A 17191-nucleotide genomic window follows, 5' to 3' on the forward strand; every position below is an offset into this window, starting at 1 on the left:
ATCTTAAAAACTTTAATATATCATTGAAGATATTATATTTTACTTATTCCCATAATATTTAAACCGATTCTTAGGCATTCTTATTGCTATCCCCCCCCCCGAATTTTCCCACCAATTCCCATTAAAGGTAAACTTATTCCAATAACATTATTATTGATTCTCATAAATGGCACATGTATTCCCTTTATTCCAATAATAGTCCCCTGATTCCGATAATATTGTCACGGATTCCCAAAAAAGGCATACTTATTCCCAGATTTCCACGTATTCCCCCTGAATACATATGTAATGACTAATAGAATGACTACTATGAATTCAATGCTGTAGTATTTGTATTGTATGTCCAGTAGAAAAATAGTCTCTGTGATTTTCATGTCTCAAAAAAGAAATAAATTCCAAACTGCTTTTATTGATTCCCTTAACAATACAAAAATTCACTTCCACTAATAGAAGTTGCATAGATCAAAGGGGACAGATACAAGTACACACACACATATATATATATATATATATATATATATATATATATATATATATATATATATATATATATATATATCATGTATGTGTGTGTATGAACATTTACAATTTACATGCTGCGAACAGGGGGAACACAACAAATTGCTATTATCGTCACAAAAATGTTGAGGAAAAAAAATAATTAATAAAGAAAACAATGCATTTAAACTGTTGTTTCTTGGGTTTTCTAACTATAACCAACAAAAGAAATGAAGGTGAGTGGAATAATTTAGTCTGTGACTAAAAAACATAATTGGCTTTTTTAAAACGGAGCTACAAAGCATTCGGAATTTCACAAAAAAAATTATAAAAAGAAAGAAAGAAAGAATGAAATCTAATTTGTCTAATTGTAATTTCTACTTGTTCAAGAAATAATTGACAAATTGAATAATTAAAACAATATAAACTATATTATATATATTTAATTATTTGTAGCATTTTGAATGCATATTTTTCGTTGTTAATTTTGTGGAAACAGAGGTAGATTACATTCTTCACATTGTTGTGTTTCGCTTTAGTAAGATTCGATGGAGATTATCGGGCTGAGGTGCGCGTGGTAGAATATTTGACTACTTAATAGTACCGTAGGTCCCTTGGGTTATCATTTCCTGCCGGTACTGTGCGGGATTACGAATGTAGCACAGACGGCCACTTGGTTTGCGTTCGGTTATGTTCTTGTGCTAAATCGCGGTGCGGTGTTTGCTGAGCGAGATTCATTTTTACTTGCTGGTTCTTGCATCATGTCTTGTTCTAACCTGCACGACTGTAACTTCTGTCTGCAGACATAAAACCTGTAAACACCGGCTTCTTCGTAAACAATAAGGATCCGTGTTATTGCATCCGTTGGACAGAAAGAGGAAAGGTGTTTGTCCATTTTAGATTTTCTGGACCACAACTTGAAATTTGCCTAAAAGCAAAAATAAGGCAAAACAGTTACATTCAAATAAAAAGTAATACCTCGTGTACGTTTGAATTTTTATAAATATCCTTACAGCTTCTATGGCTACATTCATGGCAAATGTAAATAAATGATAAAAATATAAAAATAAATACATTTATAATTAACAAATAATAAATACATTATTTTCTAAAAACCTGGCAACATTTACCCGTTAAAAAAACCAAATAACAGAATAAAACATACTTATATTTTTATCAGCGTTTTAGATCAAACTGGAAACTGTACGTACAAAAGAACGGCATTTTGATACTCACATGATGGCACTGAGGAAACCTCAGCAGTCACCACACTCTCCAATCCAAGGTTAGATAAGGCACCTCTAATTAAACCACATGTGTAGGCCAAATACTTGTGGCGGTGGAGAGAAGGGCAGGTATAAATCCACTGGTAGGTTTGAGATCATTTCCCGCTTTTCAAACTAAAGATTTGACACTTTTATATACACCTGCAGACTTACTTTAGAAGATTCTTCAAGCTGCTGCTTTTTGCAGGAAACCTGAGTCAGTAGCGGGAATCTGTTGTCCTGGAGGACGTACGTTCCCTGTACACAGACGGAAAGCGCAGTTAGAGTAAACGCTTTAAAGCATGTCAGATGTACGGCGTGCGTTTCGCTCCTTATAGAGTTTCAATGGCGGACCTGATGGTTGGTCCTCAGGTTGTCGATTTGTTTTCTGAAGATAACGTTCCAGAAGTCTTTACACACAAACTTCATAATGTCCAGGTCATCTTTAAATGTGGGGCAATCCCTTGTAAACCTTTATTTAAAAAAAGAAAAAAAAAAGGGAACCAAGCATTTAAATATAAATAGGGGCAAAAGTATTGGGACACCTCACTTTGGACTTTTCCGTCCAAATATATATGATATAAAATTTTCTGTTCCCTTGAACAAGAAGACCCAAACCTGTTACAGCACGACAATGCCCCTGTGGACAAAGCCAGCTCGAAGCCATGATGATATGGTTTACATGGGCTGAAGCGGAAAATCTTGAGTGACCTTCTATGAACTCAAGCCCACCGAACGCTTACGGGATGAATTACAACACGGACTGCACCTCAGGCCTCCACAAACACACACTAAAATCTAGTTCAGCATCTTCCCTGAAGAGTGGAGGTTTTTAGAACAGGAAATTGGGACTAATTATGGAAACGGGTGTTCAAAAAGCCCATACCGATCTTATGGTCCACAAACTTTGACCGTACAGTGTATGTGTGTGTGTAAATGTATTGTATTTATAATAATACAATTTATTCCCTCATCAGGGATTTCAACAGGAGTCTCATTTTTATGCGATGACACCACCTGCTGGACAAATTGCACATCTTAACATTTGATACGTGTTTAATTACGATAGAAAAAGTGAATGTTAGCGAGTGTTACCTCTCGATTAGTCCTTGTCCCACTCTGAAGCCCATTCCCTCTAACACTGACACACACGTAACTCTCTCCTAAAACCAAAAAAATAATACAAACAGACGAATGAATTAATGTAAAGATGAAATAACAGAAGACATGAGCTAGGATTAGATTACATAAAGAAATGACCTATACTATATTTATCATGTAAAAAACTAATAAATAAATTCAAATCTCCACATACTGTTTCATTGTTTTTCAAATTAAATGTATGTTTATCATATCATATGTTAACATAACAAAAAGAAAAACATCAGAATTAGTAAAACAGCTGTTCATCCTTTTCCTCACCAAACTACAGTGTTGAAAAAAACAAAAAAACATCTGCAATAGATCTGAGGTGTTTCACAATCCGTTTACATTGTACCCATGTATGTACTCATGAATTTAATGTTGGATACCTTTTGTAGTCTTGTCTACAAGGTAAAACAGTATCGAGGTGTATTACAAAAACAAAAAAAAGCAGTTTTCTACTTTTTCACTCGTCTCCGAAGTCAAAATTAGATGCAGCTGAATGGAAATGTTGGCGAGATGAGGGACCGTTTCTGAAGGTTAGGCGGTGAACGTGTACAGTAAACTGATAAACTGTACCTTTTCTATGTCGTCCCGAGTCGTCTGCTCTTTGTAAATATGAGACACCATCTCCATGTGAAGAAACTCGAACAGGATGTCGTCTGCCATCATTACTGGGCCCTGAACACTTCTGCAGAAATGGGATCAGTTAGATTTCTCCCTACACAATGCTTCACTTATAGACACTATATCCAGGGCAAGTCTTATGGGGGTCCCAGTTTTTGTGTAATTTATACATTTAACCCATTGAAATTGTGGATGAGTGTAGAAGTTTGTGTGCGAGTGTAGGAGTGTGTGTGCGAGAGTGGGAGTTTGTGTGCGAGAGGGGGAGTGTGTGGAGGCGTGTATGAGTTTGTGGAGGCGTGCAGAAGTTTGTGGAGGCGTGCAGGAGTTTGTATGAGTTTGTGGAGGCGTGCAGGAGTTTGTGAAGGCGTGCAGGAGTTTGGATGAGTTTGTGGGGGCGTGGATGAGTTTGTGGGGGCGTGGATGAGTTTGTGGGGGCGTGGATGAGTTTGTGGGGGCGTGCAGGAGTTTGTGGGGGCGTGCAGGAGTTTGTGGGGGCGTGCAGGAGTTTGTGGGGGCGTGCAGGAGTTTGTGGGGGCGTGCAGGAGTTTGTGGGGGCGTGCAGGAGTTTGTGGGGGCGTGCAGGAGTTTGTGGGGGCGTGCAGGAGTTTGTGGGGGCGTGCAGGAGTTTGTGGGGGCGTGCAGGAGTTTGTGGAGGCGTGCAGGAGTTTGTGGAGGCGTGCAGGAGTTTGGATGAGTTTGTGGAGGCGTGCAGGAGTTTGTATGAGTTTGTGGAGGCGTGCAGGAGTTTGTATGAGTTTGTGGAGGCGTGCAGGAGTTTGTGGAGGCGTGCAGGAGTTTGTGGAGGCGTGCAGGAGTTTGTGGAGGCGTGCAGGAGTTTGTGGAGGCGTGCAGGAGTTTGTGGAGGCGTGCAGGAGTTTGTATGAGTTTGTGGAGGCGTGCAGGAGTTTGTGGAGGCGTGCAGGAGTTTGTGGAGGCGTGCAGGAGTTTGTGGAGGCGTGCAGGAGTTTGTGGAGGCGTGCAGGAGTTTGTATGAGTTTGTGGAGGCGTGCAGGAGTTTGTATGAGTTTGTGGAGGCGTGCAGGAGTTTGTATGAGTTTGTGGAGGCGTGCAGGAGTTTGTATGAGTTTGTGGAGGCGTGCAGGAGTTTGTGGAGGCGTGCAGGAGTTTGTGGGGGCGTGCAGGAGTTTGTGGGGGCGTGCAGGAGTTTGTGGAGGCGTGCAGGAGTTTGTGGAGGCGTGCAGGAGTTTGTGGAGGCGTGCAGGAGTTCGTGGAGGCGTGCAGGAGTTTGTGGGGGCGTGTATGAGTTTGAGTTTGTGGGGGTGTGTATGAGTTTGTGGGGGTGTGTATGAGTTTGTGGGGGTGTGTATGAGTTTGTGGGGGTGTGTATGAGTTTGTGGGGGTGTGTATGAGTTTGTGGGGGTGTGTATGAGTTTGTGGGGGTGTGTGATGCATGATCCGCTGCGATGGATTTATTGTGTCCAAATTCGATACATCCAAATGCTTTCTGTTGGTTTAGCAGATATTAAGCAGCTTAAATTACATTTTGCATCAAGGGTTACAAAACATTCCAGTAACATCAACAAAAAAAAAACTATTGCAAAAACTATTCAACACCCTCATACACAGGAAAAGCTAATTAGAGGTGTAAAACCTATTATTTTATAACCCCAGCAGTGCATCTGTGCAGGCAGACATGGACACTTGAACACAGTTACCGCGCTAAGCTGCTTCTTCTTCAAGTTAAAATGCTCGTAAATATTTCCTACTATCCCAATAATATTTTAAAATATATCTATAAACACTAAAAATTCTACAATAAACGCGCTGTCATTCTACTTACAGTATATATGGAGTGGCTAACTAGCTTGCATGCTAGCTTGCTATCGCAATAGCATCTACCCAAAACAAAACAATGAAAGTCGCTTCCTACTCCATTTCTTCTTCTTCTTCTTTGTTGTCGCACTTTTCCTTCTTTATTGGCGTGTGCAAACAACTTTTTGGTGCATTACCGCCACGCGGCGGCCAGGAGTGGTAACAACATCAGTTTACAAATCATATTGAATGCTTTCCAGTTTATGGGTTACAACACGTGTCAGACTCAAGGCTTTTCTCTTTTATAAAGATCTATAATTATTGTTATTAATGGCTCGGTGATATGAAGATAACACTGATAACACAAACTACAGATCCAATAATGTAGCGCTTCAGCTGCGTTACTGAACGCTAGACTAACTGGGAACATTCCAGCGTCAATCAAGTCGAGCTTCTGTTGATGTATTTAACCCTATTGTACAGTTATTGTGAAGCCCCTCAAAATGGTCAAGAGAAAAGTGTGTTCTGAAAACAGAGCCTTTCAAAACCGATGGGATTCTGATTAGATGTTTACTGACACTGTGTCTTATTAGTGGAGCGAATGTGGCTGTAATTAAGGAGTTTAATCTAAGACAGAACTACGTGACAAAACATCAGGAGAAGCTGAAAAACCTGCAGAGCAGAAGATACAGAAAGTAGAAGAGTTAAAGAAGAATCTGACATTTCAGCAGACTTTTTTTACCAGAGCAAAATCACAAAGTGAAGCTGGTGTGAAAACAGAGGAGAAATCAGAGTCACATCAGCCGGTTATTTACTGAGGGAGAGTTTCTGAAGAGCTGCATGATGAAGCTGTGAGATGTCTGGTGTTCGACTGGAGATATTTTTATGGAGAGCAAAATATTTTAAGTTATTAAAAGTTTAAGATTATTTTTTATAAAATGGCATAAGAGCAAAGAAATCTGATTGTTTTGATTTGTTGTTATTTTAACGTTTACTTAAATGCACAATTTTTATTGATTTTTTCAGGGTTTTTTGCAGCATGAATAAATTTGACAGGAGATATTTTTATGGATGGCAAAATATTTTAAGTTATTTAAAGTTTAAGTTGATTTATTCTGGAATAATATTCTTGTCTGTTTTTATTCATATTTATGTTTAAAAAACATTTAGTTTTAGTGTGTTCAATAAATGTTCGACCTCAAGTGTGCGTTGAGTTTTGGCCCCCGGTTCGATTGAGTTTGACACCCCTGGGTTACAACATCTCCTTCTTCATCTGTGTGAACTCATTGTGGCAAAACATGTTTTCTTTTAGAGCCTTCATCATATATTGCACCACTCAGAACTTCTCAATTCAATCGTTTTTCTTCATTTTTTTTTTATTGTTTTCAAATCGTCAAAATTGTATACAATTACCAATGAAAATGTCGAAATTATGACAGAACAAATATGGAATAAGGTGGTGTTGAATAACCAGGAATATATTTCATATAGTCGATTCTTTAAAGAAGCCATCTTTGCTTCGCTGACAGCTTTGCACACTCTTGGTATCCTGATGTGGTCACCTGTAATGGTTTTCCAACAATCTTGATGGATTTACCAGAGGTGTTGAGTACTTGTTGGCTGCTTTACCTTCACTTTAACTTATTCCAAACCATCTCAACTGGATTTAGAGAGGATGATTGTGGATCTAAGGCAGCATGCTATCCTTCTCCTTCTTGGAAAAATAGGTCATACATAACCTAGAGGTGTATTTGGGGCCACTGTTGGAATACAAATGATGGTCCCACTAAATGTAAACCAGATGGGATAGAATGTCACTGCAAAATTCTGTGGTTGATCGTACCAACACTATCACCAGCAAAGCACACCCACACCGTCACATCTCCTCCCCCATGTTTCAAAGTGGGAACCACGCATTTAGGAACCGTCCGTTCACCATCTTTATGTCTAACAAAAACATGGTGGTTAGGATAAAAGATTTTAAATAATCAGCCCACAGGACAGTTCCCACTGCTTTAATGTTAATTTCATATTAACATTAATTTAATAATTAACATATAGTATATGTGTTGTGTGATCTTATATTACTAAAAAGGAAACCATGTGATTTTGGATTATGCGTGTTCATTTTTTTTAATTGATGTCTTGGTGCAGGATACACCCACATTTAGGTAAGGTGCTAAACGTATACAGTAAACTAATAAACTGTACCTTTTCTACTTCTTCCCAAGTCGTCTGCTCTTTGTAAATATAAAACACCATCTCCATCTCCAAGAAACTCAAGCAGGATGTCGTCTGCCATCATTATTCATCCACTGCAAATTATCCAAACCGCAGCTGCACGACTTGTGTTCAATCAGCCCAAGTTCTCCCTCACCACCCCACTGCTGCGCTCCCTTCACTGGCTTCCAGTAGCTGCACGTATCAGATTCAAAACACTGATGCTTGCCTACAAGACCAAAAATGGACCAGTGCCATCTTACCTCAGAGACCTCATCACACCTCGTACTGACATCCTCCAGCACTGCTCGACTGGTACCACCTTCTCTCAGAATGAGAGGTAAGTATACTTCAAGGTTCCCCTCTGTTCTGGCACCGAGGTGGTGAAATGAACTACCCATAGATGAACAGGCCTCACAAGGGTCCATCGGAGACGTTGAATCCTCGTGCTGTGCGTCAGGTGCAGAAGCTGCTTCAAAAAACACACGCATGAGTGCTGCAGCATTGCTTTATACATATTTACATACAACATATTTAGCTTAAAATGAGTATAGAACTTGTAGACATGGGAGAGCAATCAAGGTTAGACTCAGAAGAAGGTATGGGAGGAAAATTTGCAGTGGGAGAATTTGGGAAGTTGCAAAATAATCAGTAGGAGAGCAGTAGGAAGGAGAAGATGTGAAATGAGAGCGAGGAGGAAGAGTTGATGCAGGTGTACGAAGGCTGTTAGAATTAGTCTCCTGGAGGAAAACAGCAGGGAAGTCAGGCTAGGTCTGCGTGCCCATATGACGTGTAAAAGTACGCTGCATGATGCAAGGAGGCAGGAAGGGGTTATCTGGAACAGTTGGGGTGGAGAGATGATCAGTGAACTGTGCAACCTTGGTTGCTAGGGAGAGGAGTTGAAAACAGAGCTGGCAAAAATACACACATCCTTCACTTAAGTAGAAGTACAGAAACTCGTGTTTAAAAAGACTCTGGTAAAAGTTGAAGTTCTGACTACACTTTTTTACTCAATTAAAGTCAAGAAGTTTGGGCTCTGACGTGTACTTAGGTAAAAGGTAGCCATTACTACTACCTGTTTTAGTGTCACGCTGGTAACTGTACCTCATATTAACTGTATATCATATTAATATTAGGGCTGTAAATCGATTAAAATATTCAAATATTCGCAACCTAATTGCACATTTCTATCTGTTCTAAATGTACCATATTTTTAATGTTTTTAATAATCTAATCAACATAGACATGGACAAATATGTCTATAACTCAACATAGAGCATAAAGGCAAAATATTCTTGCAAATGTTTTAAAGTAATGATGGTGCTTTAAATGACATAAATCATCAGGACACAAAACGGAACCTTTGCTATGTTTCCACACGAACGGTTAATGAGGTGATACCGGAGAAACTGTAACTCTTCTAACTTTCATACGGATTAAATAATCAGATAATATTTGTATTAGATGTGAACTGGTTTATGTAAAAGACAATGCAAGGTTTCTATGGATATATTTATTATGTCTGTGAGGGAAATATTCACTGAGATTCAGGTTGTTTTGTTTGTTTTTGTGAAGGGAGATGACAGAGACGGCAGAGAGCGCCCCCTGTCTGTTGACTTTATTTTACAAAAGCACAGCGTTTTGTTGTTAATGTGTGTGTACAAATAAAAGTAGAAATTCCTAAATTACAGCCACATTCGCTCCACTAATAAGACACAGTGTCAGTAAACATCTACTCTGAATCCCATCGGTTTTGAAAAGCTCTGTTTTCAGAATCAACTTTTCTCTTCACCACTGTGGGGCGCTGTTTTACAATAACTTTACAATAGGGTTAAATACATCAACAGAAGCTCGACTTGATTGATGCTGGAATGTTCCCACGTAGCCTAGCGTTCGGTAAGGCAGCTGAAGCGCTGCATTATGGGATATGTAGTTTGTGTTATCAGCGCTTCCTATCGCCAGGCCATTAATAACAATAATAATACATCTTTATAAAATCATCTCGAGAGCCGGATATAATTGTACGTCGGGCCGGAAGTTGGTGTGCTTTCTTTCTCGTGTTCTTTCTTAAGTTTGACACCCCTGCTTTACAGATTCGAATGATGTATTGCTCTTATCTGTACAATCATAAAGACAGAGTAATTTAAGTTTGTTTCGCCATTATGAGGAAAATAACACAAAACGCCCCGGTGCGTTTGTCGCCCCCTAGAGGGTTATTTAAGACTTGGCGCATCAATAAAACAAATGTTTACTTATTACAAATACTAATATTAATACGTCTGTAAAAAGAAGCTGAATAAAAAGAAACCTATAAAGAGATGTTAGTGAAGGTAAACATTGCAATAACCAGACATAAGATGTAAAGGTTGACATCACAAGGACTAGACATAAGATTGATGTGTGCACATACATATATATATATATAAAAATATATAATATATAAAGAGAGAGAAAGAAACAGAGAGATATGTCTAAGGCACAAACAATATACTGCACTGTAAAAAATAAAAAGTTGAGTTAACTTAAAAAATTTAGTAAATTTGCTGCAAAGCAATTTTGAGTTTACTCAACTTCCGTGGTTAAAGTTATGCCAAATCATTGTAGAAAGTGGATTGAAACTGCTATCTTAAGTTAGGTATACCTTCCTCAGTAAGTTCATCTAACCTTCCTCAGTAGGTACATCTAACTAGTCATCATGAGTTTGTTTAAATTTAAAGGGGGTTGAGTGAACTTTAAAAAACGAGTAGGGAAAACTACAGACTTGAAGTTTAGTAAACTCAAAAAAGCTTTGCAGCAAATTTTCTAAATTTTTTAAGTTGGTTCAACTTAATTTTCTTCTTTTAATTTACAGCTTTAAATGTTTCATTCAAACTTCTTTCACAAATTCCTGTTTGGCACAGGAATTTCACATTAAAAATCAAACACAGATATTGCAAACCATACTGTAAACACAATGAAAGACATTTTTTTTAGAGAAAAATGTTTATTTTACAATTTTGCCAAGAGACACATTTCCTGTCAACATGAACTGCAAAAATTGGATTCAGATAGTTTTTTCTCTAGTCATCAAAATATAATTAATAATTGAAAAAAAATATATATATAAAATTAAAATAAAATAAAAGGCAAAAAAGGCAATCTTGTAATGCCTTTAAAGTGCTGGAGTAAAATAAATAGTTGTCAAAGTGCCAGAATAATCTTAAAATGCTCCAGAAATAAACAAGCAGAGTTTCAACACATTCGTTAGAGCAATGAAGTATTAACTGTTATAAACAAAACTTGAAAGTCATTAAACCTTACATTAAAACTCAAAACTGACTTTTAATTCAAGTCAAGTCAAGTTTATTTGTATAGCGCTTTTCACAACAGACATTGTCTCAAAGCAGCTTTACAGAAATCAACAGTCAAGGTGAACGGTGTGAATTTGTCCCTGATGAGCAAGCCGTGGCGACTGTGGCAAGGAAAAACTCCCTTAGATGTTATGAGGAAGAAACCTTGAGAGGAACCGGATTTAAAAGGGGAACCCATCCTCATTTGGGTGACATCAAGAGTTTGATCATAAATCTTTCAACAATACAGAACACTGGAGAGTGAGAACTAACATGATTACTGGAGTATAAGATTATAAGTGATGTTCTTTCTGCAGTCTTATACAGTCTATATGGTTAGTAGCTCCTAGTTTTATAAGCTCAGCATTTGTGATCATCACAGATCCAGCATCAGCTTCTCCATGCCAGAGCCTTTAAACACTCCAGGAGATCCAATGTCTAACTCCACACATAAGCGGGATCCAAATGGCACTGGTACGTCTCTAGATGGTTCGGGATGTTTGCGAGTTCGGCATCTACTCCTTCAAAGGTCCGTAATCATCACGAGGTGGGAGGTGACTGGAGCTGGCCAAATCTCAGGGTCTCGGGATGGGGAGAGAAAGAGAAGCAGTGGAGAGAAATTAGCGTAGCTGCTGTTCATGATATTAACAGCACAAGTTGATAATGTGCATGTGATCAGATGTTCTGGAGCACAAAGTTATGATATGTGATGTGTGTTATGTGTAGGCTTTGCTAAAAAGATATGTTTTTAATCTACACTTAAACTGGGCGAGTGTGTCTGAGCCCCGAACACTGTCAGGAAGACTATTCCAGAGTTTAGGAGCTAAATGTGAAAATGCTTAACCACCTTTAGTGGACTTTACTATTCTAGGAACTACTAGAAGCCCAGAGTTTTGAGATCTCAGGGAGCGTGGCGGATTGTAGCGTGTTAAAAGATTGGATAGATACATGGGAGCCAAACCATTTAGTGCTTTATAAGTGAGAAGTAATAGTTTGAAGTCTATTCTAAACTTAACCGGAAGCCAATGTAGGGACGATAGGATTGGGGTTATGTGATCATATTTTCTTGACCTTGTAAGAACTCTGGCTGCTGCATTCTGGACTAACTGAAGCTTGTTTATTAATGACGCAGGACATCCACCTAGTAATGCATTACAGTAGTCTATTCTGGAGGTCATAAACGCATGGACGAGCTTTTCTGCATCGGATATAGACAACATGTTTCTTAACTTAGAAATATTTCTAAGGTGAAAAAAGGCTGTTTTTGTAACTTGGTTGATATGATATTTGAAAGACAAGTTGCTGTCTAAAATAACTCCTAGGTCTTTTACCGTTGAACTAGTGGTTACAGAACATCCGTCTAAATGCAGGTTGAGATGCTGGAGCTTCTGTATACTAGTTTTTGGGCCGATGAGCAAAATCTCAGTTTTATCAGAATTTAAAAGTAGAAAGTTGTGGGTCATCCAATCTCTTATTTCCTTAACACACTCAGTTATCCGAGTTAATTGAGCTGTATCGCCTGGTTTAGATGAGATATATAGCTGAGTATCATCAGCATAACAATGGAAGCTAATTCCATGCCTTCTAATAATATTTCCTAACGGAAGCATGTATATTGTGAAGAGCAGGGGTCCTAGATCTGAACCTTGCGGCACGCCATAATTGACTTGCATTAGCCTGGATAGCTCTCCATTTAAATCTACGAAATGGTAACGATCGGACAGGTAGGATTTAAACCAGCTTAATGCCTGTCCCTGAATGCCGATGTAATTTTGTAAGCGATCTAGGAGGAGATCATGGTCTATAGTGTCGAATGCAGCACTAACATCTAGTAGAACCAACAACGAGATGAAGCCTTGGTCTGAAGCTAAAAACAGGTCATTAGTGATTTTAACTAGAGCAGTTTCTGTGCTATGATGGGGCCTAAAACCTGACTGAAATTCTTCAAAGATATTGTTCTCTTGCAGGTAGGAACATAACTGGGCAGCGACAATCTTTTCTAAAATCTTAGACATAAATGGGAGATTTGAAATTGGTCTGTAATTCGATAGCGTGTTTGGATCCAGATTAGGTTTTTTAATGAGGGGCTTAAAAACTGCTAACTTGAGGGATTTAGGGTCCTAACAATAGTGAAGAGTTTATAATATTCAGAAGAGGTTCACCAGCTGTATATAACACTTCCTTCAGTAATTTAGTGGGAATTGGATCTAACTGACATGTTGTCGATTTAGCTTTGGCAATAACATTATACAGCTCTTCCTGTCCTATACATGTAAAACAGTGGAGTTGTGGAGTTGAAGGTAACACTGTCTCAGGAGATGGTGTCAGAGGTTGAACTGCCACAATTGTTTTTCTAATGTTATCTATTTTTTCAGTGAAGAAATTCATAAAGTCCTCACTACTAAACTGTGATGGAACACAATTTTCAGAGCCCTGATTTGTAGTTAGTTTAGCTACAGTACTGAAAAGGAACCTGGGATTGTTTTTGTTATTTTCTATGAGTTTGCTCAGGTGTTCAGCTCTAGCAGCTTTTAGCGCCTGTCTGTAGCTGAGCATACTGTCTTCATACCCAATTCTAAATACCTCCAATTTAGTTTTCCTCCATTTTCTCTCCAGATTACGTGTTGTTCTCTTGAGGGCATGGGGGCAACAGTGTCTAATGTGCTAGTGAGGATAAGGTTTATGTTGTTAGTTATTTCATCAAGATTATTATCAGTTATGGGTTTAGGGTGAAATTGAGATAAATCAGGCAGGTTATTTATGAATCTGTCCTTAGTGGTTGGAACAATAGTCCTACCAAGTCGATAACGTGGTGCAACATGGCTAATCTGCTCTACCGGTAGTGTGTACAGTATAAGGTAATGGTCTGTGATGTCATCACTCTGAGGTCAAATATCTATATCAGTGACATCTGCTCCGTGGGATATTATTAAGTCTAGTGTGTGGTTATAACGGTGGGTTGGTCTGGTGACGTTTTGTTTAACCACAAAAGAGTTTAATAAGTCAACAAATGATAATCCTAGAGCATCGTTTACATCATCTACATGAATTTTAAAATCTTCTACAAGCAGCACTTTATCAAAATTGATCAAGAGATAGGATAGAAAACCAGCAAACTCTTGAAGAAAATCAGCGTAGGGCCCTGGGGGTCTGTACACGGTGACCAGAGCGAGTTTTCTATGCATGTCTGAAAGTACAACTTTAAGAACGAGCACTTCAAATGATTTAAAGCTGAATCCTAATCTCTGACTAACATTAAGAGAGGCACTATAAATGGTAGCTACTTTGGCCTATGTTGTACTGTTATACAGCTACTAAACAAACAGGAACAAATCAGTACTTGCACTTTTGATTAGCCATCTGAACTGCAGCTACTTCAACTTTACCACTTTGTTTTGAATCACTGGACTCTTGAAGAGCACTGGTGGTCAAGGCCAATAAACACTTTCTGAATAGTTTCAAAAGTGTATTTTAGTTCTTCAGGAAAGCTAATGATTTTGATAGCATAAATCAAGTCAAATAGGAGAGCAACAGATGTAGGAACGTCTTGCACATTATCCAGCACAACTTGCTCCTCTAAAACTACAGACAGGCACCTTACATTTGGGATTGAATGGATTTTGGCAACGTCATTTTCAACGACAGTTAAGACCCCATCTTTATCCCTTTTGTGTGAGTGTCTTCTGGGTCTGTGTCCTGCAGTAAAAATCAGCATGAACACAGAATCAAAACCCATTTTTAATTGATAGAGTTCTGCTGGACCACAAAGAGATTTTTATATTGTTTAAGATAGGTCACCCAGATATCACACATGCCACAATTTTCCACTGTGTTTGCTTGGATATACACCATGTTGCCAAAAGTATTGGGACACCACCTTCTAATGAACAGGTTTGACTACTTTAGTAATTTCCATGAGTACAAATCTTAATGTTTAAGCATATGATGAGATTCGATGGAATTCTGTGCATCTAATTTTATAGCAACAGTTTGGACAGGACCCTTTTCTATTTTAAAATAGCAATGCTGCTGTGTATGAAAAGGTTCAAAAAAGAAATTACTGATTCAGTCAGTGTGGAAGAACTTGAAAGGTCTGCAGAAAGCAATGGCTTAATCCCATATGAACATCTCTGGTGGGACTCTGGTGAGCCAAAAACTAATCACCAAACACTAATCACTACTACTTACACTATATGGACAAAAGTATTGGGACACACCCTTCATTAGAACAGAAAAGAACACACTTCCAAAACTGTGGCAAAAAAGATAAAAACACAATTCATGTATTTACAAATTGTATTTCCCTCTCTGTTGCAACATATATGAATTATGTTGTAAATACATGAATTATGTTCCAACAGTTTTGGAAGTGTATAAAATGACTACCCATATGTACAAGTCATTGGTGTTTGGTTTGAGTTTTTGGCTCAAGCTCTACATTTAAAGTGCCATCAAATGTGTTCAGATGAGATTAGGACTTGGCTTCATGCAGACCAGTCAAGTTCTTCCACACTGAATAAATCAATAATTTCCTTTTAAACCTTGCCTCATACACAGAGGCATTTTCATGTTAGAAAAGAAAACTTGGCAATATAGTGTAACACTTAATTTGTGGTGTCAGACTCATTACTGATAAGTATTCAACTAGGATTATTTCATAAATACATTTTTGCCAACACTTTGCCTTCTCCATTCTACTCTTTCCCCTGACGTTTGGCTTATAGAACAGTTATCAGATTAGTTTCGGACACCAGACAAAACTGTTTTCTCTTTAAAGGATCTGGATAGTACCTCAGGTATAGGATAATAAGATAATAAGATAGCACACTTACCAGGCAAGACTTCAGGAGGTTTCCAGACTTTTCCCTCATAAACAAAAGGTAGACTTTTGAGAGCTGTAGGTTTATTTTGAGCAGCACACCAGAAGACTGAAAGACACAGAAAAAAGTTAAAACCTTCAGATTTATGCTTCCGAGATATGTGGCTACTAAAAGTTAAAAGGACATTGGTTGTCAACTCACAATCTTTAAAAGGACAAGTGACTGTGTCATGCCTCCTCAAAGGATTACAACTGGGATGGCTGACAAACATCTTTAAAATCACATAACTCACATGAAAAATTACATCTTGTCAAATGTGTTTTTAACGCACCTAAAGTTTTAAAAGTGCAGATGCAGTCAGTATACACGCAAGGATGCTGCCGGGATCTCCCTCGATAGTGCCAAAACCTGTAGTGTTTCAAAAGAACCTCTTTGCTGCTGTGGGCAAATCTGCATTCCAAACCTATGAAAAGAAAAACAAACACAGTTTGACATGTGCAGTAATACATTCCATCTAAATTGACATTAATGGTTTAAAACACAACATTAATATACATACAAAAAATGAGAATATACAATGAATCACATTCAAAGCAAAATCTTCTTCTTCTTCTTCTTTCGGCTGCTCCCATTAGGGGTCGCCACAGCGGATCATCCGTCTCCATACCACCCTGTCCTCTATATCTGCCTCTTTTACACCAACTACCTGCATGTCTTCCCTCACCACATCCATGAACCTCCTCCTTGGCCTTCCTCTTTTCCTCCTACCTGGTGGCTCCATCTTCAGCATTTTTCTACCAATATAATTCATGTCCCTCCTCTGCACATGTCCAAACCATCTCAATCTCGCCTCCCTCACCTTGTCACCAAAACATCCTACATGTGCTGTCCCTCTAATAAACTCATTTCTAATCTTGTCCATCCTCGTCACTCCCAACGAAAACCTCAACATCTTCAGCTCTGCTACCTCCAGCTCCACCTCCTGTTTTTTACTCAATGCCACTGTCTCTAATCCATACAACATCGCAGGTCTCACCACAGTCCTATAAACTTTCCCTTTCATTCTTGCAGATACTCTTCTATCACAAATCACTCCTGTCACTCTTCTCCACCCACTCCACCCTGCCTGCACTCTTTTCTTTACTTCCCTAACACACTCTCCATTACTTTGCACTGTTGACCCCAGGTACCTGAACTCCTTCACCTTCTCCACCTCTTCTCCCTGCAACCGCATCACTCCACTGCCCTCCCTCTCATTCACACACATGTACTCTGTCTTACTCCTACTGACTTTCATTCCCCTTCTCTCCAGCGCATATCTCCACCTCTCCAGGCTCTTCTCAACCTGCTCTCTACTCTCACCACAAATCACAATATCATCTGCAAACATCATAGTCCAGGGAGACTCCTGTCTGACCTCGTCCGTCAACCTGTCCATCACCACTGCAAACAGGAAAGGGCTCAGGGCCGATCCTTGATGCAGTCCAACCTTCACCCTGAACCAGTCTGTCGTACC

At 38.9% G+C, this 17191-nt stretch overlaps 1 protein-coding gene and 1 long non-coding RNA gene across 4 annotated transcripts; both read right to left on the bottom strand.

Annotated features, from left to right (window-relative positions):
* Positions 1-389: 389 nt before the first annotated feature.
* On the bottom strand, positions 390-7628 carry trappc6bl (trafficking protein particle complex subunit 6B, like). Of its 3 annotated transcripts, none has more exons than XM_083548968.1 (7): positions 7518-7628; positions 3486-3597; positions 2859-2926; positions 2118-2235; positions 1938-2021; positions 1735-1828; positions 390-1426 (listed from the first exon to the last, which is right to left on the bottom strand). In XM_083548968.1, the coding sequence occupies exons 2-7, from the start codon at positions 3576-3578 to the stop codon at positions 1395-1397; spliced, it is 489 nt and encodes a 162-aa protein (XP_083405094.1). In that variant the 5' UTR covers positions 3579-3597; positions 7518-7628; the 3' UTR covers positions 390-1394. The 3 variants fall into 3 exon arrangements, with proteins under 3 accessions (XP_083405094.1, XP_083405096.1, XP_083405095.1); XM_083548970.1 differs by lacking the exon at positions 7518-7628 and adding an exon at positions 5335-5488 and having other exon boundaries at positions 3486-3594; XM_083548969.1 differs by lacking the exon at positions 7518-7628 and adding an exon at positions 5335-5488.
* A 6878-nt stretch (positions 7629-14506) lies between these two features.
* LOC310730067 lies at positions 14507-16094 on the bottom strand. The gene is made up of 3 exons (XR_014534725.1): positions 15877-16094; positions 15688-15783; positions 14507-14551 (listed from the first exon to the last, which is right to left on the bottom strand). It is a non-coding gene; the product is annotated as an uncharacterized lncRNA (long non-coding RNA).
* Positions 16095-17191: the final 1097 nt, after the last annotated feature.

Source organism: Silurus aristotelis (genome assembly GCF_946808225.1).
Source record: "Silurus aristotelis genome assembly, chromosome: 8".
Classification (NCBI taxonomy): Eukaryota; Metazoa; Chordata; class Actinopteri; order Siluriformes; family Siluridae; genus Silurus; species Silurus aristotelis.